Source organism: Metarhizium acridum (assembly GCF_019434415.1).
Source record: "Metarhizium acridum strain ARSEF 324 chromosome Unknown scaffold_1, whole genome shotgun sequence".
Taxonomy (NCBI): Eukaryota; Fungi; Ascomycota; class Sordariomycetes; order Hypocreales; family Clavicipitaceae; genus Metarhizium; species Metarhizium acridum.
In genome coordinates, this window is record NW_027094015.1 from 5,137,143 (window position 1) to 5,159,184 (window position 22,042).

A 22,042-nucleotide genomic window follows, 5' to 3' on the forward strand; every position below is an offset into this window, starting at 1 on the left:
AAGAATTCCAAGTGATATATCATTTACCCCTCACTCCAAGTTATGCAAGACGAAAATTTCATAGACCCTGTCTCACACTGTGCGGGTTCTCCAATATTCACCAGGACGAAATAACTATTAAAGAGCGAAGGCATTCCATGCTCAAGTTCCGCTCGACAACTCTCTACAACCCTCTAAAGTATTCGAATACTTTACACGATTCAGAGCGTCTATTCAGACTGACAATCATGGTTTACTACGCCTACGCTAAGAACGTGAGCACTTGTTCCTTAACACATTAGTCCTTGGACAATATCCTAACCATGTAAACAGAGCAATGACGATTGGTCTTGGCGATATGTCATTGTTGCACCAAATTTCAAAGTCCTCGACGAATGGTACCACGAAGTCAAGAACAAGGTCTCAGACAATGTCATTTCGCGGGTTTCTCACGAATTCTACGTCTTCGACAGAAACAAGCTCAACCTTGGGAGAAGCACGGCCCAGGGGCATGAGGCCCCCCAGTTCATGAACAAGTTGATTTTCCAGCTGCTCCAGGATAATGAGGGCAGGAACATCAGTACTTTTATTAATGGACACCTGTCTGGTGGGACTGCTGAGTAACTATTGCTCCTTTGCTGCTTCGATGTCTAGGTAGGCAGCAATGATGATGGTTGGTTCAAATGTCGAGGAAGATGAGAATATTTAAATCAAGACTTGCTATAATGCACAGTTGGACACGATGACATGGTGTATGTTATTTGTTTGACGGGCTTTCTCTGATGCAACTTGGGTCTTCTATCGATGAGCAGAGTCTGGAACCTGATTGACAACTTTCACGCTCTTTGTTTACATACCTAGGCAGCGCAACAATACAAAGAAAGGAACTTGTCAGCGGCTCATACTTATAGCTGGTAGTCTCTGATTTCATCATTAAATGGCGTTGCATCAAAGTAAAAAAATATCACCTCCTGAGAACAGTGGATAATGAGAATTGGGGGTTCAGCGGTGAGCTTCGAGCCGACACAGTCGTCCATATGTACAACTCCGACTGCGGACTCAGAGATTGCGTTTTCCGTCTTCTTGACTGAGCCTCACATGGTACAAATATTGCAGCACATGTATCAAGATATCCTCAACTTTCACGGGATCGAGTTACGGCACTTTTAGCAGCCGCGTGCGTCTTCACTTCTCGCTTGGCAATCTTGCTAATGCTCGGCGCAAAGAGTGGGAGCGGCTATTTATTACGACGTGGCAGACATGCAAGTGCCGCCTCTCCAACATTATTTCCAAAATTGCTCGTCATCGAAGTCTGATTGAGAGTCATGCCACCCCATCTGAGGTTGAAGAGTCACAGAGGGCTGGGCAACTAGACGATTGTCAACGTGAGAAGGAAATGAATTTCGACCAGGAGAGACGATTCAGAGCCGTATGTAGCTGGTTGAACGCCACAAATATCGAGACCGACCAGTATTATTATTTCAAAACTCGATCAGAGTATCCTGACAGTGGACGCTGGCTTTTGGACAACACAACTTTTAAAGAGTGGTTTGATCCGCGATTTCGCTCAATTCCCCCGCTACTCTGGCTCAATGGTGTACCTGGTGCCGGAAACTAGCTCTTCTTGACCCGATGCGCGGCATTGCCCTCTGAGAGATGATGCTGACTGTAAATAGGAAAGACTATCCTGGCGTCACTTGTCGTGGAGGAGGCGCACTTGGCCGGAGCTTACTTGCACAACTTCTCGAGCGTGACAAAGGCCTACAGCCCTATTTCTACAAAAAGTCCGCGGTAGCGCAGAAGCCGTACTTGCTTCCCTGGAGTAGTTGAAGACCTCCTCATGCTCGCATTCAAGAACTGCCCCTCTGCATACATAATTATTGATGGTCTGGATGACTGTGTAAGAGAACAGCGGAAACATATTACACAGTGGTTCAGAAAGCTAGTCGAAGATCTCCCCAGTGATAATCCTGACATACTACAATGTCTCTTCGTGAGTCAAGATGACGACATTGCCCGAAAATACTTTTCCGGACTTGCCAGTATCAAGATTGGCCCCGAGGACAACAAGGGCGATATCGATGTTTACAGCCGTATCCAGGCAGCTGAGGTCCAACCAAAGCTTCAGCTTTCGGATCAAAAAGCAAGCGAGGTCTCTCGCATCGTGGCCAATTCTGTCAGAGGCATGTTGCATTGTCAATCCATACGTGATATATCTAGGTTGCTAATTTTGCCAAATAAGACATGTTCCTGCTTGCAAAACTGACATGGCTAAACCTGCTAGGACAGACGTCAGCTAGTGGCTGGGAAGAAGAACTAGAGGAACACATTTTCCCAACGGAGATCAATGATGCGTAAGTTTTAGGAGGCCAAAAGATGGCTTTGATTCACATCTTTGACTAAACTCATCATAGCTACCGACGAATCATGCACAGAATAAAGATGCAGGAGTCTCGTGCCGGGTTGCGGGACGCGTTGATGCTCCTTGGGTGGCTTGTGTGTGCAAAGAGACCACTCAGGTGGCAAGAGGTTCAAGGGTTGAAGTCTATCACCCGGGACAAACTCTCAGTTGAGCATGAACGCCAACGGTTTGTGGTGGCTCCGAAAGATCTATGCGAGTCTTTGGTCGAGGTCCGAGCAGATGGGACCCTAGAGTTGGTTCCAGACTGTGAAGTTGTGAGTCTTGCAGACACGTCTGAGGAGGCCTCCGCTAATAGCGTCCGAACAGCTTTTTAATTCAGGATAAGCATGTTGATCCACCTGTTAAAGAGCTCAAGATAGCGTGTCTTTGTATTGACTACCTGAACCTTTCGACCTTTATACTTTCCCCTATATAAGATGCAGTACTGAATGGGGATTACGTATTTATGGACTACGATGTCCTATACTGGATTCAACACCTAGAAGCAGGCGTTGTATATGCCGATGCTTATCAGCAACTGATGAACTAGCTCGCCGAATCGTTGGAGGTTTTCATCCACCACTATTGGTCTTCCCCAAGCTCACACTTTTCGGTGTCAAATCGAAATCGTGAAAGGCTTCGGTTCTTCAAAAACTTGCTTTTCTACGACAAACTTGAGCAAACACAAGCTTCTTCGGAAAGTTGAAAAAGGGCGAGAGTGCTCTGAATCTTGCAGACATTGTCGTCAAAGTACGCTCTATCCTGGAAAGCATATTGTCCTCTACGATAGAGTTCTCCGTGAGAGAAGGGCCCCAAGAGAGATACAGTAGCGACCTCTTCAAATGCTACAGGTTTAGTTGTCAGTTTTTCACGGCAGTGTTCTCCGCGGCTCACAAGGGCGATAAGCACATCGAATGGCACGATCGGCCGTTCCGGTGTACAGATGAAGCGTGTACGGGATTTCTCCTTGGATTCACATCACAAGCGGACCGGGATAAGCACATGAGAATGACGCACGCGGCAGCAGACATTCAAGATCGGAAATTCCCAACGGACCATGATGTGAGGAATAGCATGGCAGAGGCGCAAGGGGAAGAGAGAGAGTCCTCAGAGTCTGTGTCTCCAGAGCCATAGCAACTTCTCGTACAACGACAGTCGCCGAAACCGAAGCGGCAACGACAAACATCATTTAAGTGCCCGCACTGCCCGGCCATCTACAACAGACGGTACAACTTGAAGTCACACCTCTATACGCATACGAACAAGCGGCCGTATGTATGCGGCGTATGTGGGAATAGCTTTTCGAGGGCAGTAATCACACGCGTCATGTGAGCACACACAGAGGAGAAAGGCCTCGCGTTTGCGGTGGTCATCTCAAGAATGGGGACAGACGGCTGCCTTCATTGCAGGAGCAAGAACTTGAAAAAGACCAGGGCCAGATATCAAGCACGCAGGAAGAGGAAGAGGAGGTCGGAGACTGTCGTGATTGCTATTCGTAGACGAACAAGATCAATAATTGCTGGGGTATACAAGATATCGTAGAATCGCGGCAGGGTACAAATGAGTATCTCAGGGTTTCACTTCGAATGGCACATGTGTCTATTGGGGCGTCTAGTGGGCTTGCAGAAGAGCAGACCTAGTGGACGTGTTGTAAGGAGACGACGAGAAGACGTTTACGGCTTAAGCCACTTTCAAATTGAACCATGTAGACCATGCTCCCTTATACGCCCTTGGGACATGCACAAGGAGTTGGTAGTAGTCTAGAAGCTCGGCTTCTCTTTCTCTCCCTAAGAGCCTAGATAGATCAGAAAGAGTGTCGCCGTTGTACACCGTAATTAACTCACGCTGGAGCCTGTGAAATGCTCGCCACCTCCCTTCGCCATAATCAATGGGAGGCTGACCCCGAACAGGCCCAATAGCGAGTACGTCTCGTCCTCCTCGCCGGTTGTGACACGTCGAGACGCCCAGGATAGTCTCATTGCTATAGAACATGATTGGAAATTTGTCGGTGTAAAAGAGGTTAAATGTCGGGTTTCGATGCTGCTGGCCTCCTTGATCTCCCCGGCCCAGCTCTCCCGGCTGCCCATACGGCGCCACTCTTGATCAACAAAGACCAAAAAGTGAGGAGCCAAAAGTTTTTGAAATGTCCATTCTCGGGAAAACCACCTGGCCTTGATGAAATCGGAACTAAGAGCTTCATGGGCAAGGCTACCAGGACGAGCAATATCTCTAATATCTGAGTTCTCGTCCGGATCCCCATCCTCGAATAGACCTGCGTCTTCAAGTGCCTCGAGAGCATCCACGTCTTCGAGGTGTGCGCAGCAGAGGCCAGCATACTGGTACCACCGGTACATTGCATCAATAGCCTCTTGTAAGTCAGCAGGGTTGGTCTTGTCGATGCAGCAGTTGCCCATCCATGCCCAATCCCACCCATCCTCTGCGGCGCGCTCGCAGAACCTTTTCAGCTTTGACCAGCCTTTTTGCTTGTATATATTATTCTCTATATCTTCTTTTCTCTTTTGATATCTTGGTAAGTGTTTTTCTCCTTGGGTGAGATCCATGTGTGGGAGGGAATGGCGTAGTGTGGGAAAGGCGTTGGGATGTCGTGTGCCTCGAAGAGCACATAGCGTAGCTTCAGGAGCGTCTCAAGTAGAAAAGAGTTTGAACTACCCTTTAAACGGCCACTCACCATCATGTCGAGGTCAGTTCTGCATTGTAAAAGTATCTTATTCTACTCCAAATGCTCCGAGGCGGTGAATCTGACTCTTCTAATTTCCGAAACAGGCTCTGGTAGGTTCAGTAGCTCCCTTGTTCTTCGAATATGCATACCGTGGAGAAGTACGCGGAGGTTCTCATAACGGGTTACTGAACCTGATACTATTGGACTGATGATGAATTTTTGAAAAGATGCAGGGTTTTTCAGGATTGGAACATTGACGAATGAGACCAACGCTCCGAGATCATCAAGTTTGTTCTGTGTAGGAGTGTCGGTGAGACACCAGTGATGCTGTGCAAAAAGACTAGCAACAGCTTGGAATTGTTTCGTAGAGCCATTCCGAATGATATGGGCTAAGCGAGGAGTAAGATGCTACAATAACTTAATGACGTAGGATGCTTGCACATACCTTCGTCTAGAACGATTCGAAACCTGTTGATCTCTGCTAGGGCATTCTTACCGCTACAGAAGTCAGTCGCCAGTGTAGCATACGTGGTGAACACGATCGCCCGGTTGTGAAGCAAGTTTGTTTCCGCGTGCCTTCCTGGGCCGAGATACTTATAAAAGGTAAAGGTGTATCAGCGTTTTGCACGTAAGCTAGGTAGCTAGAAACCATTCTACAACTAGCATGTCATACTTGCGAACTTCGTCAATCCAATTATCAATCAAGACTTAAAGCTCGGTCAGTGGAATTTACTGAGCCTTAAGCGGCAGTGCAGACAACAAGGGAATCCTTACGCGAAGATGGTGCTACAACGAGAGTTGACTTGGAAGGATTTTTTCCCTGTGTACTCGATAACAATTGGATTTGAAAAGTAAAGAAGTTTTCTGCACGGTCAAGAGAGCCGGCCACGGTTGATAGCATAACCAGAGACTTTCCCAGTCCCATTTCATCTGCAATAATGCCTCCTTTGGTTTCCTCTTGTTGCGGTCGATTTGCTTCGCTGAAGACGTGCTGATAACTGTACAACTTGACGTTAATAATGCCATGAAAATGTATTCGAAATATGGACTCTAACAAAGACTTGTCCACGTCCAAGTCGTCATATTCCCACAGGCTCAGTTCGGAGGGGACCGAATTAGTCTCTCGCTGGAAAATAAAGTCGATGGCTTCCCTCTGATGACTGAGTTTGATACAAATGAAGTTAGCATGAGGTTTTCTAGGTACTTGTATTTTACATCTTACGGTAAAAGGCTACTCTTTATACGACAATCGGCAGGAGGCTGTCGCAGAAGAACGTGGTGTGATAGTGAGTCAAGAATGCGGTTTACCACCGTTGTAGAGTCGTTGGCAAGATATATACTTTCAGTGTGTAGGTTTGCGAAGTCGGCCATTTCTGTCGCCGGCGGAGGGACAGTTTGCGCTGGATCTTGTTCTAAGTACCCTTCTAGTTGAAGTATGTGTGGATTGTGGTATTCGACAGCTTCCACCAAGTACCGAAGAAATTGTAGAAATATGCCAGGCTTGTACAAAATCCTGCCAATATACTCAGAGTCTGCTCTAACACCCTAGATGTTGATCTCTATCGGAAGAATGGTGGAGGTTTGGTCACTATCCCAGTCTTCTCGTATGAATGCTCGGCTGACCTGTCGTCCAGTGACGACCTGGTAAAGGGTTCTGCATAGTACTTTGCTCAAGTACGCAACCCTTTGTTCACTAACCTCTAATGTAAAATAGTCGCCTGTTTGTACAACGGAGATGGGCTTGCCCGAGTCTTTGAAGGCCTGATCACATGGAGGCTAGAGGTCTTTCCTACAAAGCTGCGCCTCTAAACCAATAATCTAAAGAGTAGTTAGCTTAGATTAATATTGTCAGAGGGACTGCTTTACACTGCCAAAACAGGTGTCTAAGCCTGCTTCCGGATTCAGTATTTCGCTGGGCAGCGTCGGCTGCGAACACGATTCGTTGAGAGAGCCTTGATTCTCTGCCTCAAATGGGAATGCCCGTTTCAGCCAAAGGTCCATCTTCTCTGCTCTCACAAAGACATCGGTAGAATGTCTCGTTGTAATGGGATTGAGAAGCGTATCGATACCTCACATCCAAGTATTACGGGGGTGTGGACAGATACATAGCAGCGCAATTACAAAAGCTTCTACCACACATCTAGCCGTAAATGGGCAAATGACCAGCTTAAGAAGGTGATTTCAAAAGCGTATTGGTCACCAAGGCTCCAGCTCTAATTTGGAATGCCTCTTGGTGCTTGCAGCACCTGAAATTCATCTCTCCAAGTCAGCAGTCGCCATGTTTGTGCCTAATACACCCCGTGTTTGTAAGTGGAGTGTCACACAACAGACTGCTGTCAGACGTGGCACCCATTAGTTGAGTCATGAATTGATGCTCGAGCCCAATTATTGGGTCTCTATCGATGCCATTGATGTATTATCTAATTGTAGACCGCCATCACCCTTTATTATTACGGCAGATTCGAACACGGTCTCGATTTCGATGGCCTTCCACCAAATACCGTTCTATTGACGAGCGTCAAAGGAGCCGGCCTGGCAGCAGATTGTATAAGCCTGCCATGCATGGCAACTTTCGCTAGGTTGAACTTTGAGGTATATGAACTAACGACAGAACGGATGGCTTGGGTCAGCTTTAGCGACTCTGAACTGTTGCTGTTGACAATGTCGACGGACGAAACGGTACCGGCGTGTTGCAACATGTTCGATGAATGACAATCGATATCCGTGTTAGCTGGCATAGAAGATTGGCAGAACTGCAAGAGCACATATCTGGTAATCGAGGGGAAGCACGGTTGATGGCGGGTTGCAGGTCGGTCGGATGGCATTGGAGGGGAAACACCAGCATAACTTGAGCTGTTAGCACCTGCAGTATTACAAAACGACCGCAAATTTATGCAAACAAAGGGAAACAGACTAGTAATACACACCAAGCATGTATTGGGTAATGCGTCCCACCTCATCCTTGAGGTCGGGGGGATTGTAGAACTGTCTGTGTTGAGATTCCATAGTACATATTCAAGTATTCAGCTTTTCAGAGAAGCGAAGAAAACTTCTGCCTTCTATCTTCGCGTTTTACACCTTCAAGTTTTGTTTGCTTTACTCTAGTATGTCAAAGAAGCACGTTCTTCATAGGCTCGCCGAAGGGACTTGGTACCTAACCCCAACCCCAAGCCCAAGCCCTAAGAATAACCTATTGCGAACTCCCTGTATGGAGCATTGCTAGATAATAATCAAGTCTGTTTCTTCAATTAGGAGTCCATATTAATGCTACTTTCCGGAAATCCAAGCATCGCCGTCCCCCATGCATATTCCAGTACCAAAGCACGTCAGTCGCATTGATCAATTGTCCCCCCTTCCCACAATGCTCTACCGAATGAAAACATTTTACCTTGATTCCAAACAAGACACGTAAATTACATTTCAACTACCTATAGCTCCTTTCCAGATTAAATACACTGCCTGTCTCCCACCTGTGTCCTACCGCGACAAATTGGCCAAAACTCTGCGCATTGCTGCCTGCTGGTGGTATCCTCCCTATTTGTTGTTTACGACGCTCCGGTACCAGATATCAAATGTGTCCCGGTCACTGGTGCCCCCAGAACTTCGAGCATCCTCACGCCCAAACCGCAGCCAGTCTATATTACCGGCCCCGGCGCGCTCGATGTTGCCTCTAAACTGCGTCTGCGAGATGCCAATGACCCATAAAGTTGAACCTTTTGCGTCGGGCTCGTGCGGCACACCATGGGTCAGTTTCTGTTGACTGACCTTTTTAAAGTCTTGCAACACGCGATCGATGAACTTGGAGGCTGAGTCATTGTTAACTTCGCTGTAGCACTTGAGCTCGAGAAACTTTCGAACACCCGCCACACCGGGAGGTCTTCGGAACTCAAGATCAACAGCCCAGTTTGGGTGATCGAGATAGATGTTTTGCTCCGTCCAGACCTGATAACCGTCTTGACCTTCCATTAATAATGCGATCTGGCCCTGAGCCCATCGCTCCCAACCCCCATTCCATTGAGGCGGCAGGATTAACTTGGTTTGTTGCTGAATCCACTTCTTAACAAAAGCAACAGGTGTGTCACGAGTGCTCATTGTGACTTTAGGCGAAAAAATTAGTATTGCCGGAGGGTGAGAAGCGTTGCTGTGAGTGATACAGAACAATTTGAAGTTTGTCAGTGGCTGTCTGCTCGTTTGGAGAGAACAGAGTATAAGTGGAGTTGTTTTCTTGACGACAATGAAAAGGAACCTAGGACTGTTAACCTATTCGACTGTCACTTTTTTGTTTACCATTTACTAGCTGGCGACCACAAGTTTATACATCTTGACTTGTGAGCTGACGTTACTTCAAGAGGACGTTTCAGCTTGCGGGGCCCTCGTTGATCGATGTCTGAGTTTGTTGCTAGCAAAGGAGTGGATTACTAGAAAACAAGACTCAGCATGTAAGAAGGTGGGCTTAAACGCAAGACATCCACACCTATCATGTATGAATGAAATTGCGATATATTGAAACGCCAGGCCTCTGCGGGGTCCAAGACACATTTCAGTTCGTATGACGTGTGCTGTTTTGACTGGTCAGAGCGACTCAGGGCGCATGCGAGTCGCATCCCCTGGAAGTACTACGATGTTGTACCAGCCACTAAAACTTGTATGACAAGATATTAAAATTATACGTCTTATTCTCTCTGCAGCATACGTAAGCGTGCCTGGTTCAAATTGACTGGAAATTAAACCTTTATTTTCCAACAGTGTAGCAGGATAAAAAGGCTGGGTATCGGCATGTAAGCATATAGAACCGACTGACTAGACTGTTGCTTTTTGATGCGCGCAGTATCAAATATGATACATCGAAACATGAAGCCACTGTCGGCTGTTCATTGACAGAGTCGATGTCCGCAGTAATATAGGGTTACATTTTCACATCGGCAAACAACCCGACGGTAAGTCTCACCTTGCCATGCAGTTGCCAAGACTTGAGCGCTTTCTCCACCGGTAACGCTTCAAATGTCATGTCATGTCTGACTCGAGAGTTGTGAATGTTGCGGAGAAACTCCCGAAACTACGGCACATTTATGGCATCATTTGGCTTACTTTGCATCCACTTACATGACTGAAACTCCAATGGCCAACAGGGCCCTGCGGTACTACCGTCTTAGTAGGGGTTCAGTAGTCATTTTACTTTATCCATCCCGTATTTCTCTGTTCAATGCGGTAGAACTAAGACGACATGCAGAGTCACTGCCAAAAATCACACATTGAGCAGGAGAGTATAACTGCGGAGATGCCGGCTTCTCGCCTGAAAAAGATATGACAGATATTTTCACCACAGCTCTTCCCCCGAAGAGATCCTCAGTCTTCTAGTCCAAAACCCATCTATTGCAACATTAACCGACAATGTTGTTACACAAGCTGCTCCTCCTCCTCCCCGCGATACTTTCTGTCAGCGCCGTCAGTCTCCCACCTGCAGAGTCTCGTCCCGCCACACTCTGGGATCTGCCGACGGCGTTGTCACCTCTTCAACATGCACCGGCTCCAGGGAGTTCTTCGGGGCAAGAAGGATTACGAATATCCAGGCAGGATGGTGCCTCACACAGCAGGACACTTATGCAGCAATTTCACAGGAGCTGAAAGAGCCATGGTATTACTACAACGGGGCTTGGACTGCGGGTGGTAATCTTCGGCTCTCATGGATCACAAGGGGAAAGGTGTCGCAATTTGGTGGTTCCGACAGGTACTTCTGCTGTTGTTGATATATTGAGACCCAAACTCGCCTCGGGCTACTACGACCTCAGTCTGGATTTCCAACTCATGGGCCCGTATTGGGGACCAGACGATCCAGTTGATTCGAACGTCCAAGCCACTGCGCTGTATCTGGATTGACGAAGATTACACAGTTTTGTGTCTGCGGATCGGGCCATAAGTTGAGCTGTTTTGAGGACTGCATGTTGCAAATGTCCCAATCGTGTCTTCATTCTCTACATCGTTTACTGGTTGCCGCTTGTTTTGGTCCCAAAGACCAGGGCAATTAGAAACGGGCGACACACATTGGATAGTCTGATGCTTCCAAATGGAGATGTGACTAGTATTGTAGTAATATATCAATATTCTTCAGACATGTCTCAAACGCACGGCAGAATGAGATGATCCGTTTGACTGCAATCCCCGCCGTCTGTGGTGGTTGCATGGTGGCTTCGAATGATGGCCCAGCTTCTGGGCCGCTGCCGCATTATTACACTATTACTCCCAAAGGGCTTTCTTACGTGGAGTGCGTCAGCGAGATGACTCGTTGTAGACAGCGTAAACTTTTCTTTCCATGATGAGTGACGATTCTGCGGTATAGAGGAGTCCGCAAAGCCGCGAAACGGACGACTTGTGTTGCCGACTCGCCTTGTCGTGGAGTTTTCAGAAACTATCGGTTATTTTACCTTCATTTTAGAGCTTGACCTATAGTAGATCTGAGATTTACGGTGTGCCCGGTCCCTCCACTCGGCGCTGACCGGCTGGTGCCAGAGCATCGCCCCCTGTGCAAACAACCGTGTCCACGCTGACGATGTACATATACGATCTCATGCAGCCGGTACAAAGTCGACCGTTTTCCGATCTCTTATCTGGACTTGGCATGCAGATCAAAAGAGAGTGCGGCCCCTTTGGCTTCAGCCCAGTCGCGGAAGGACCTGCTGAGATTTTGCTCTGTATTCAGCGAGATTCCTTTCTGTGTGCGCCGTTCCCGAATAGAATCATGGGGGTTTAACGGAGCTCGATTCTATTGAGAAGACTGCTTCTTCGGGTAGATGAGCATCGGTAGGTACTTGGCCAAGCCGGAGCATTCAGTCAGGTGTCTTTCTTGGTGATGTGGTCTAGATCGAGATCTTGGCACTTGATTTGGGCATTTTGAGGAATGCCTACAGATTAGACAATAGCATCCGTTGAGTTCAAGATTCGCGTATTGAAAGACAGGTTGATGGCGAGACAAAGCACGGATAATAACCACATATCGGCGCTGCCAAACGGGGACGCAACGACTCTTTCACATATGAAGAGACCCTTTATAGTCACTAGCCAAAAGCTGCTCGCACGCCCAACACTGCAATCGGCCCTATGTTGACGGTTCTCCATATCATAAGCTTGAAGTATTTCACCTGAGAACTTGTCCGGAGTCCCATTGTCGCCCGAGGGTACAGCAGGGTGCGCGGGCCACTTGTGGCAGCATCTCGAGCCATCACCGGATTCTGGGCCAAAGCAGGTTTGGGACATGGGCGCCGTTGGGCGGCTTACAGTCTATTCGCGCGTGCTTATACACATCGGATGACACAACCCAGCCTCGCTCTGCACTGAGGCATTTTCCCTGGGCATTTGGTCCATTTCCAGCCCAAGCACGTGGTCACGGGAGCAACATTGAAGGCGCAGTATTGCCCTCAGCCACCCATCTACAGACCTATCAGCACCATGTGAGCCCGGCCCAACAGACGAGGCAGATGGACCATGGAAGCCCATGGTTCGGCGCTGAGAATATATCTGTTCCTACCCCAAGCTTTGCATGTTTTCGCGTCAACCCTGTCACAGCAAGTCAAGTAAACAGACACCAGGCACATGCAGACCGAGTTCGCCAGTCGCGCCTGCCTGTTCAGTCTGGTCAATTCACTCCACGTCCCGGCTCCAGGCCCCACCAAATGTTGTTGTTCGGTGAGGCGCCCCAAGACCGCCCAGCCGTCTGGCATCCACCTCCCGAATATCGTGGCTCCTTCACCATCCTCTCAACATGTATCATCACGCTAGCCCTGTGCATCTGGACCTCGTTACATTTGAACATTCCGGAGCAGCAAGCCAACAAGAAACGCTCCAACTGGAACCCAAAGGCCTGGGTCACACCGCAGCAATGGAGGAAGGTGAGCTGGCTGGTTCTAGGCTTGCTGGCGCCTGAAATGGTATGTATGGCTTCAATGTTTCATTTTTCATTATGCACCTCCAGACTGTTTGCTGAATGAATGTGCGCTGAGAGACACCCTTTCAAGATCGCTTTTACTGCTTGGGTGCAAAGACGAAATGCCTACAACCTCACCAAAGAAATACAAGAGGTCTGGGACGAGCAACTTCGAGGCACTCCCCGACCGTCAACCTCGCCAACCGGTGCACGGGTGTCTATCGGCGCCAGAAGCAGTCAAGCTAATCATGGTGCGCAATCGTCTCCCGAAAGCCTAGACCGGGGCTCGATGGGCCATTTCGGTCTTTTCAGAGACTCTGAGCAGGACATCGAGCTGGGTTCGATTCCAGGTCTCGAAGCTCAATCTTCAGAGCAAAACAGCCAAGCTGGGCGTCTCCTGTCCTGGGTCAGACAACAGGATCCCGCCGACTACAGTCCCGAGTCGACCACCAAACGTCTTCCAAGAAAACATCAGTGGACGGTGACGCATAGCTTCTTCGCCCTCTCGGGAGGGTTTGCCTTTGACACAACCGGCCTCCCCGAGGACCAAAAGTTTCTCCCCGGGTCGCGCAACCGCGTGACGCTCAACCAAAAGGCAGTACTCCTTGTTGCCAAGCATTTTCCGTCCCTTCTCCCGGACATCTCAGAAGCCGCCATCGCAGATAAGAGTAAAGCCAATGCCCTTGCCAAGGCCATTGCGTGCCTCCAAGCAACTTGGTTCGTAATCCAATGCCTTGTCCGTCTGACTCAAAATGTGCCAATTAGTTTATTGGAGCTAAACACATTGACCCATGCACTCTTCGCCCTGATTATCTACGGTTTATGGTGGAGGAAGCCATTGGATGTCGAAGAGCCGACCCTCATCGACGACGAGAGCGCGCACGGCATATGCGCATTCCTTTGCTGCCTGTCGACGTTTGACGAAATTTGTGATGGCAAGCGACTTGATTTTGATGAAACACCTCTAAGGTCGCGAGAGAGATCTCAGCCATCTGGAAACATACGCAGTGTTCTATCAAGCTCTGGAAGCCAGCTTCCTGGAGCTGAACGGCTTGACAATGGGCAATGCATTCCAGGTACTGGCATCCGAGGGTACTGCCATTCTTATTTGAGAGGGAATGAATCTTTCTGGTATTTCCCGCACGACTTGCGCCGCTGGAAATTGGCATACTCTACCTGGGAATCTAACAGACCAGAACTTGCGAAATTGCTTCAACATGAGAGAGAGCTGGAGAATAAATGGGGGCAACGGTTCCCAAAATGTCGACTTCATGACAGGGCGCGAAATCGACCAAGCACCGGCGGATTCACAGACATATTCGGCCTGATTTTCGGCGACGCGTTTTCTGAGCGTCCGGATGGCGTCGTGGTCCTGTTTGCCTTCACTTGTGCAGGACTCACGTATGGTGCCCTTCATTTGCTTGCTTGGAACTCGCCATTTTCGTCAGTTGCGCAAAAGAAACTCTGGCGCATTTCAGCTGTTGCAATAGCTGCGTCGGGAGCGATTGTTATATTGCTAGGATTGCTGTGTCGATGGCTTGTTGTCGCCCGGGAAGACATGCCCGACGATTCGTACTTTCGCAGGCTCTGGAACATAATGTTTATTGGAATCATTGTCGCAATAGTTGTACTGTTTCTTTTGTTTTATCTGTTTTCAAGGGTTTACCTGGTTATCGAATGTTTTGTATCTATGGCGTATCTACCGGAGGGTGTCTTTCAGCAACCCAAGTGGACATACTATTTCCCACACATAGCCTAGTCTTGGTGTAATACTCTATCATTCGCATGCCGATTAGACTTTCTTATCACAGTCCGGAACGAACAGACCTGGAGGTATGAGGTGATTTTGTTCCCGCGAGTAAAACCATGCCTATTAGAGTTGCGGGGGTTTGGTGTCGTTTAGTAAACTTGGCCTGTGTATTTATCACGATTTCAAAGCTTACGACTTGGATTGAACTGGTGTGGGTAAACTGGTAGTTGAGTGTCACAGACACACTGGATAATTTAATGCCGTAGGTAGCGGATATCTCGACGCCAACCGCGTGCGTCATCTCCTCACGTTGTTCCTTGCAAACACCATACAATATTCTCTGTTGGCGCGAATAATCGCCTTCACCGTCGTTGACCCATACTGTGACAAGGGCTCATTAGAGGGCTTGAAGCAAGGGCTTAATTCAATGATGATCTTGTAGGATGTCAAAGGTCCTTGATTCCTCCAAGCCAGAGGCTCGGGGAGGACCATCTTATATACATGAAAGGAACGGCCCGTGCCTAGTGTGCCCCATAGTTCTCGTGATCTCCTTGTGTAATAAAGGGATTCTAATCCTTGCTTGACCTAATCCGTGTGACACATACGCCTTCCACGTACCAGGCGACAGTCCCCTCGTGAGCATCCTGAAAATACTGGCGCAAATCATAGCACCAAGTACATAATTAGAGCTGAGATTTTTGCATGTATTAATACGCCTCTATAATATGAGATTTATATATCTGTCTGTCCACAATGGCAGCGTCGGCTGCACTACTGTCATACCTTCTGCTTCAGTCGTTCCGTGAACGAGAACCCCGGTTATCCGGATCCTTTGGCTAACTTGGTAAATAACTCATGCCCTCACTTTGTTCACGCTGTCAGACGAATTATCAAGTCAGATATTCTTTTAGTTCAGTTTTATGTTTGTCATTATCATTATCATTATTTTGATCTATCTAAATAGTCATGCAAGCACTACGTCAGGAAGGACCCAGTGATGTCTCTCGAAATACGACAATCCCGAATCAGACTTGGCACAGTTCTGCATAATTTATTCTGGACTATGAATAAGAAGTGCACTTGTCAGCATACTTTTAAAGAGAGCTTTTGTGGGTGGGACATTTTGCCGAAAAAAGCACTATACAATATAGTGATATCCTGAATATGGTTTACTACATTACTCTCAATGAAAATATATAGACGGGAACAATCTGAGCCTGGTCCGGGTCCTGCCTGCTTGATGCCAGAGGTTGAGGGTAGTACGTCCATCACGAACCCTCGTGTACAGCGTCAGGGTTGTTGCTTTTATCACACGGATTAGGTCAAGCAAGGATCAGAAGCCCTTTATTACACAATAGGATCACGAGAACTATGGGGCGCACTAGGCACGGGCCGTTCCTTTCATGTATATAAGATGGTCTCCCCTCGCCTCATGGCTTGAGGAAACCAAGGACCTTTGACATCCTACGAAATTATCAATGAATTGAGCCCTTTTGCTTCAAGCCCTATTTTGAGCCCTTGTCACAGCTTTCCTCTGTATCCAAGTGGTTTCTCTCGGCTTGGTATGCCTTGAATCAAGGCAAGACGAGTTATGCGGCAATATGTAACTGATATTTACAAAATACATTTCGGTGCAGACTATCATAATAGAAAGCCGGGGAACAGTTCATCGTCGGGGTCAATAAAAAACTTGGTCTGCCCGACCAAGTTGGCGCGGCCCCTAACGCGCGGAATACAAGCCGGGAATCCGTCGAAGGGACTTTGTGCCGTAGACACAATGTCCGCCTCAAATGTCGACCCTATGATGGAGCGATGCACAAGTCTCGAGGAACCAGGGCCCAGTCTGCCTTGCGCGAACAAGAGGGCCAGTCTCGCGCAGGTCCCGGAGCCACAGGGAGAGCGGTCAATCTGTCCATCTGCAAACACAGCAACGTTTCTCTGGTGGATAACCTGCGTCCCGTTCTGACCATTCTGCTCCTCTCTGAAGAAGACTACTCCGTAAAGGTCATACGAGCCGTAACGGGCTCTGGTGCCGAGCAACGCCTTGACTTCCCGAGCGAGCCGAATAAAGCGATCCGCGTTCTTGGGGCCGACATCTAGCCCAAACTGAGCTGCATCCAAGCTGGCGTAGACAGCGCCGCCAAAGGCCAAGTCCACGACGACGTCGATGCCGCATGAAGGGACGGCTAGAGACAGCGACTTTGCCAGCTGAAAGCTGGTCACGTTGACAAAGTCGGCGTATATTGGTTTTCCCCTTTCTATTCCCACACGTGCCACCACACGGCCCGAAGGCACGTCGACTACTACGTCGACTAGTCCATCGACGTCGGGGACCTTGACAATACCATGACGGATGGCCCAATAGCCAAGGGCGATGGTACCGTGGCCGCAGGCCGTGGAGAAGCCGTTCTTGTGCCAGAATAGTACCCCAAAGTGGGCGCCAGAGTCATCTGGCGGCGTGATAAACCCGCCGTACATGCCGGCATGGCCGCGAGGCTCATGGCATAGCAGCCGGCGGAGCTCATCCAGAGGGTGGTCTGGGGTTGCTGTGATGTCGGAGCGTCTCTGAGCAACCGTGGGCGAGGCCGGGAGATGACCAACCGGCAGTTTGTCGACGACCCGGAATGGTTCGCCAGCTGTGTGCCAGTCTTCTACATCAATCCAATACGAGGTTTTGTCTGTGCTGTCCATGACTGAGAATGCGGTAGTTGTCTTGCAAAGTGAGGGTGAAACTTTGGTACTTTTCTGTTTCATGGAGGAACCCTGCCCAACTACCTCCGCACATGTAAAGTTGTAACCTGGTTGGTCCTCGATCAACCAACACAGATTCGACTCCGGTGCGACCTTTAATGCAACGAGACCCAAGCGGATGCTCGGGAGTCGGTATTCGAACCGGTGTGATGGGGGCGGTCCGCCCCCATGGGGCATTGCATTCGTCGCCATGACTAGGATGAAGAAGCTGGGAACGCGCGAGCTTCGATTTCCTATCTGCTGCAACATGTAGCGACCCGTTTAAGCCTGTTGGATCGTCCCCAGTTTGTAAGCTTCTCCCATCAGACAACTACCTCTCCCAAGTAGGGTGCGTAGCATTGCTTCTGCGGGTGCCCATGGGTGTTATCGTGGCATCTATAGGTGCCAGGTTTAAAAAAAAGCGATATTGTTTGCTTTTCCATACTGAAATCTAACCATATGTACCCACGGATGTACCGTGACATCCATCTCTGCCCGCGGGATACTCATTCTCACACCCAACCCGCAAGCCGCACACCGTGGCCTCGGATACTTAAGAAGCCTCCCCCGAGTTTTTACACGTCAATGCATCACTCATCGAGAGGTCAGGCCCACAGGGATGATCATGATAAAACTCCAGTAAGGGCCACCAACTGCACCTCAACGCATGTCATTGTCAGCATACTCACTCGGCAGGCCTCCCAACTATGATACTTGACGACCACTACATTTAGGCAATTCCATAACTTGACGGTATATCATGACCTTTCTGGAGCGGGATCTAGTCGTGGCAATTTCGTTTTGGGAATGAGAAATCTTGGCTCTTGGCCGTATGAAACTGTATGGGTCTGCGAAATGTACTTGTGACAGCTTGAATTATACCGCATGTTAGATGTGTCTTCGTGATTGACAGCTGTACACTGACTAAAGAGGCATCATGGTTCTTGACTTCGTTTTATCGAATGTCATGTACGTGACGGTGTAGTCCCGGGCAGCAAGTCAGACGCCTTCACAGCTACATTATCAACGCCCGCGTCCTCCCTCGCACTCGATCACCTTCCAAACAACCTCATCCCTAGCTCCCAGTAATTTCTCTGCAACCCCAGTTTTTGGGAGTCTACACTGAACCAAGTTCGCTTTTGACGAATCACGTTTCTTCTCACTGTCGGCTAGCTCGTTCCACAGCTTGCCCTCGTTGCTTTCCAAGCACGATGCCGTACTTTACATCTCCTCATGAACCCCCTAGTCCGAGAGCTTGATGTCCACAAGGGAGCTGGACAGGAAATAACCTACGGTTGGTGTTCAAGCTTCACAGCCTCTTCCCGGCTAGTGGCGCTTTCTCCGCCTCGGACAGCTCCTCTCTGGCCTGCTCGGAAGCATTGTCGTTCTGTAAAAGAGTCATGTGTCGCGCACCGCCGTGCCGGCCATGTTGTCGCTGCTAAACAGGCTCGATGCGGGTCGGAAAGCACCTGTTTGCTGCTCCCAATGTAGTCTTCCTTATACTGCGCTGCCTTGGAGGAACATGATGCGGCTGGGATTTCGGCTTCCAGCTGTCTTGGGGCTGTGTCGATGAAAGAAAACTGGCCGGCCATGTCGTCGGATTGTCTATCAAGGTGACGGGGTCCATGTTTTCGAGCCTACTGCCGAGAACTGGCAGAAGACGAATGATGCTGTTTTGGATCTCGGGAGGTAGACAATGCCAGGAGCTTCTGTTGCTAGACATGTTGCATTAGGCGTGCAGAGCCTACTCTGAGACTCGTCTCAGGCTTTTACGGCGTCTTGGATTATTGTCAGTGGCGCTCCGATTCTGCTCGTCCTGGATTGCTTCGTACCTCAACGTACGATTGTCCGTCCATGTTCGCCCTTTCCTCGTTGCCCGTCACTTGGTTCATGAAGCGACGGACACGGCTGTCTCGGTGCGTTTTGCGTTCTTCCAACTTGGAGCAGGATTTTGTCCTCCTCATTTTTGGATGCCGCCTGGATGACCTGGTATGGGCATGTAATGTAGAGTTTGTGTGTCACAAGGTGGGCAATATATGGAACGTCGGACCACTGTCTTCTTACACATGCAACCGCTTCAACGCAGTGCGATCTCCATGAAGCATTCATCATGTATGAATACTTTGTTGCCTGCAATGCCTGACGACATCAGGCCTCCTTGACACAGGGCTGGGGGCCCTGCACACCACAAAGCAGCACAAAGAGCCAAACGCCAACACCAAACACATGAATGGCTGCTCACATTGCACAACGTTTGTAACGCGGCGCTTTGTCAAACCATCGTTTCGAGCTGGATCGAGCTGGGCTACGCTGAGATGCATTTTGCCCGCAAGGGACAAGGACACTCGGGGGAGGTTGTGGTGTACTAACAAGTCTTGGAAATTCGCGAGTAAAACAACGGCTCAAGGAGTAGAAAATCACCTACATGGCGATGGGATAACTATCAGAGTTTTAGTGGGACACCAAGTTGATCTTATCTGGTATGCACAACGCGTCCTGCCTGCGAAGAATAGCTCACAACCTTTCGCCGTGCCGCTGCGAGTAACAGGGCTCTTCAAAGCAATGGTCCCGGCCGCCCCGAGCCCTCTTCCCTTCCCATCAGCATTGTTACGCGTCTGATATGTAGGACCTGACTCACCTGAGTGCGATGGAAATGGCTCATGGGGCAAGCATGCATGTGGTCCTGTCACATCACAAGCCCCCTACAGACGCAGCTGAGAGCACGCAATGCACCACCAAATTATGCCATCACCATGGCATGACGCGCTGTCCATCAGCTACACGGCAACCTGCTTCGGCAATTCCAACGCATCCGCTCGTCATCTGTAAATGACAGCACGGTCGCCCATGCCCAAGCTTGCCATGTCCCGGCCACGATTATAACAACGAGGGAAACCAAGAGCGGCCAAGTGACAAGAAGCCATGTTGCACGTCCGGAGAGACGTCGCCATCACGGACGACCAGGCAAAAACCCTCCAAATTGTCGGGCGGACTGCATCTGCGCTCTCGGCTCTGGGCGTCGTGACGATCATCACGGTGTTTTGTCTCGCGCCGCATTTTCGGAACCCCATGCATCGCCTCATCTTCATCAACGCCTTTTACAACGCCTTTGACGTCGCCTGCACAATGATTTCAGTGAGCGGCCCCGCTGCTGGGAACGCTTCAGCGTTGTGCAAATTCCAGGCCTTCATCAACCAAATGTGCGTGCCGAGTTGGCAACCGCCCTCCAGAAAGCTGTCTTCTCGACCCAATGTCGCCGGCATTAACGAGTCCTTTTATAGGTTTCCACTGGCTGATGTGCTTTGGACACTTGTCATGGCCATTGACGTCTCTCTGATTGTGTTTCGTCGGTACGATAGCGAGTCGTTAAAGAGGCTAGAGTGGCAGTACATGGCTGTCATTACCTCAGTTACATTCATTCCTGCCTTCGTCTTCCTCTTCGTAGAGACTGAGGAGAAGGGTCCTGTTTATGGCAGCGTAGTTGTCAGCCGCTCTGCCCATGTTGATGCCGATATAATGATGGACTGATGCATCGTGTTTTGACAGATGTGGTGCTCGATTTCGCCAAAATGGGTGCTCTTACGCATCCTGTGCTATTACATCCCAATATGGTGCGTCCTTTCCAGCTTGGCGATTCTCTTCTATCCCAGGCTAATTGCGGCTCCCCCTTTTCAAGGTCCATGATTCTCATTTCCATGGTCATTTATGTTTTGGTCGGCATCGAGATTGTCAAGCGGAGGGGCGCCTTGCAGTCGTTCAACAGCGATCCTGTTCCGTTGGAAGACAGCATTGCGTCCACCGCAGACACCCCTTGTAATAAGCCGGAGAGTAGGGTGACTGAAGAAAATGCCCAGTCGCGGCATGGGCACGCCCCCGTGTCATATTCTGGAGAAGAATCGCCCATTCTTACCCCCAAACCGAGTATCAGAACCTTCCACACTGTCGCCACGCCTACCCGCCACTTGTCTATATCATTTAGACAATACATCCTCATGCCAATGTTCTTCTTCCTTGCGCTGTTGTCAGTCTGGGTGGCTCCTTCGACTAATCGCGTTGGTGCATTCGTCAACCCCGACTTTTTATCCTATCCGCTGCTGCTCAGTGTTGGCGCAACGGGATCACTACGTGGCTTCTGGAACGGAGTTATTTTCATCACCATTGGCATGAAATCGCAGAGGAGACGAGACGACTTGGAGAGACGAGCAACGCACCGGTAACGGAAACGCCGCGTGGGTTCGCAGTGTATGAGCGAGGATGCTAGAGTGAATCGACGATATCCAGGTGCGGGCGGTGGAGCATTAATACTGTATGTCATTAGGTCTCTGTATAAAATTTCATAGTGCAACTCCGTCTTCATGGTCAAGCTGTCAGCAGACGCAGCACTTGCTTTGATCGTTTTGTTCAGCGTCATGAAGCACAAGTGTCTGGGATTGGTTGGGAAAAGACAAGGATCGGGGAGAATGGAAGAAAATTGTTCTTCATGGAAATGGTCGTAATTGCAGCACCACCATCCAAACAAAGTTTTGACAGTCAAAGTTCCAAGTTGCGGGTCGCATTCGACGACCAGCGAGTGCCGCCCGCAGA

At 49.3% G+C, this 22,042-nt stretch overlaps 9 protein-coding genes across 10 annotated transcripts; 5 read left to right on the forward strand and 4 right to left on the reverse strand.

The window, feature by feature from the left end:
- Positions 1-227: 227 nt before the first annotated feature.
- Positions 228-847, forward strand: J3458_001615 (uncharacterized protein; the record flags this gene model as incomplete). Its single annotated transcript, XM_007816019.2, has 2 exons — positions 228-254; positions 313-847. 2 exons carry the CDS (start codon positions 228-230, stop codon positions 601-603), a joined length of 318 nt encoding a protein of 105 aa, XP_007814210.2. The 3' UTR covers positions 604-847.
- Positions 848-1,819: 972 nt separating this feature from the next.
- J3458_001616 (uncharacterized protein) lies at positions 1,820-2,715 on the forward strand (the record flags this gene model as incomplete). The annotated part of the gene is made up of 3 exons (XM_066116820.1): positions 1,820-2,155; positions 2,269-2,333; positions 2,394-2,715. 3 exons carry the CDS (start codon positions 1,820-1,822, stop codon positions 2,713-2,715), a joined length of 723 nt encoding a protein of 240 aa, XP_065978706.1.
- Positions 2,716-4,215: 1,500 nt separating this feature from the next.
- On the reverse strand, positions 4,216-4,794 carry J3458_001617 (uncharacterized protein; the record flags this gene model as incomplete). The annotated part of the gene is made up of 1 exon (XM_066116821.1): positions 4,216-4,794. The coding sequence occupies one exon, from the start codon at positions 4,792-4,794 to the stop codon at positions 4,216-4,218; it is 579 nt and encodes a 192-aa protein (XP_065978707.1).
- A 1,005-nt stretch (positions 4,795-5,799) lies between these two features.
- Positions 5,800-6,431, reverse strand: J3458_001618 (uncharacterized protein; the record flags this gene model as incomplete). The annotated part of the gene is made up of 2 exons (XM_007816020.2): positions 5,800-6,220; positions 6,283-6,431. The coding sequence occupies 2 exons, from the start codon at positions 6,429-6,431 to the stop codon at positions 5,800-5,802; spliced, it is 570 nt and encodes a 189-aa protein (XP_007814211.2).
- A 2,163-nt stretch (positions 6,432-8,594) lies between these two features.
- Positions 8,595-9,152, reverse strand: J3458_001619 (uncharacterized protein; the record flags this gene model as incomplete). The annotated part of the gene is made up of 1 exon (XM_007816021.2): positions 8,595-9,152. One exon carries the CDS (start codon positions 9,150-9,152, stop codon positions 8,595-8,597), a length of 558 nt encoding a protein of 185 aa, XP_007814212.2.
- Positions 9,153-12,618: 3,466 nt separating this feature from the next.
- On the forward strand, positions 12,619-15,145 carry J3458_001620 (uncharacterized protein). Of its 2 annotated transcripts, none has more exons than XM_066116822.1 (2): positions 12,619-12,982; positions 13,070-15,145. In XM_066116822.1, exons 1-2 carry the CDS (start codon positions 12,728-12,730, stop codon positions 14,735-14,737), a joined length of 1,923 nt encoding a protein of 640 aa, XP_065978708.1. In that variant the 5' UTR covers positions 12,619-12,727; the 3' UTR covers positions 14,738-15,145. The 2 variants fall into 2 exon arrangements, with proteins under 2 accessions (XP_065978708.1, XP_065978709.1); XM_066116823.1 differs by having other exon boundaries at positions 13,057-14,774.
- A 1,048-nt stretch (positions 15,146-16,193) lies between these two features.
- J3458_001621 (uncharacterized protein) lies at positions 16,194-17,419 on the reverse strand (the record flags this gene model as incomplete). Its single annotated transcript, XM_007816023.2, has 1 exon — positions 16,194-17,419. One exon carries the CDS (start codon positions 17,417-17,419, stop codon positions 16,370-16,372), a length of 1,050 nt encoding a protein of 349 aa, XP_007814214.1. The 3' UTR covers positions 16,194-16,369.
- Positions 17,420-18,260: 841 nt separating this feature from the next.
- J3458_001622 (uncharacterized protein) lies at positions 18,261-20,986 on the forward strand (the record flags this gene model as incomplete). Its single annotated transcript, XM_066116824.1, has 1 exon — positions 18,261-20,986. Exon 1 carries the CDS (start codon positions 20,381-20,383, stop codon positions 20,984-20,986), a length of 606 nt encoding a protein of 201 aa, XP_065978710.1. The 5' UTR covers positions 18,261-20,380.
- A 41-nt stretch (positions 20,987-21,027) lies between these two features.
- Positions 21,028-21,675, forward strand: J3458_001623 (uncharacterized protein; the record flags this gene model as incomplete). The annotated part of the gene is made up of 1 exon (XM_007816024.2): positions 21,028-21,675. One exon carries the CDS (start codon positions 21,028-21,030, stop codon positions 21,673-21,675), a length of 648 nt encoding a protein of 215 aa, XP_007814215.2.
- Positions 21,676-22,042: the final 367 nt, after the last annotated feature.

Coding starts and splice junctions, on each gene's coding strand:
- J3458_001620 (XM_066116822.1), top strand. CDS start 12,728: ATGTTGTTGTTCGGTGAGGCGCCCCAAGACCGCCCAGCCGTCTGGCAT. Junction 12,983..13,069: donor GCTTGCTGGCGCCTGAAATG/GTATGTATGGCT, acceptor CACCCTTTCAAG/ATCGCTTTTACTGCTTGGGT.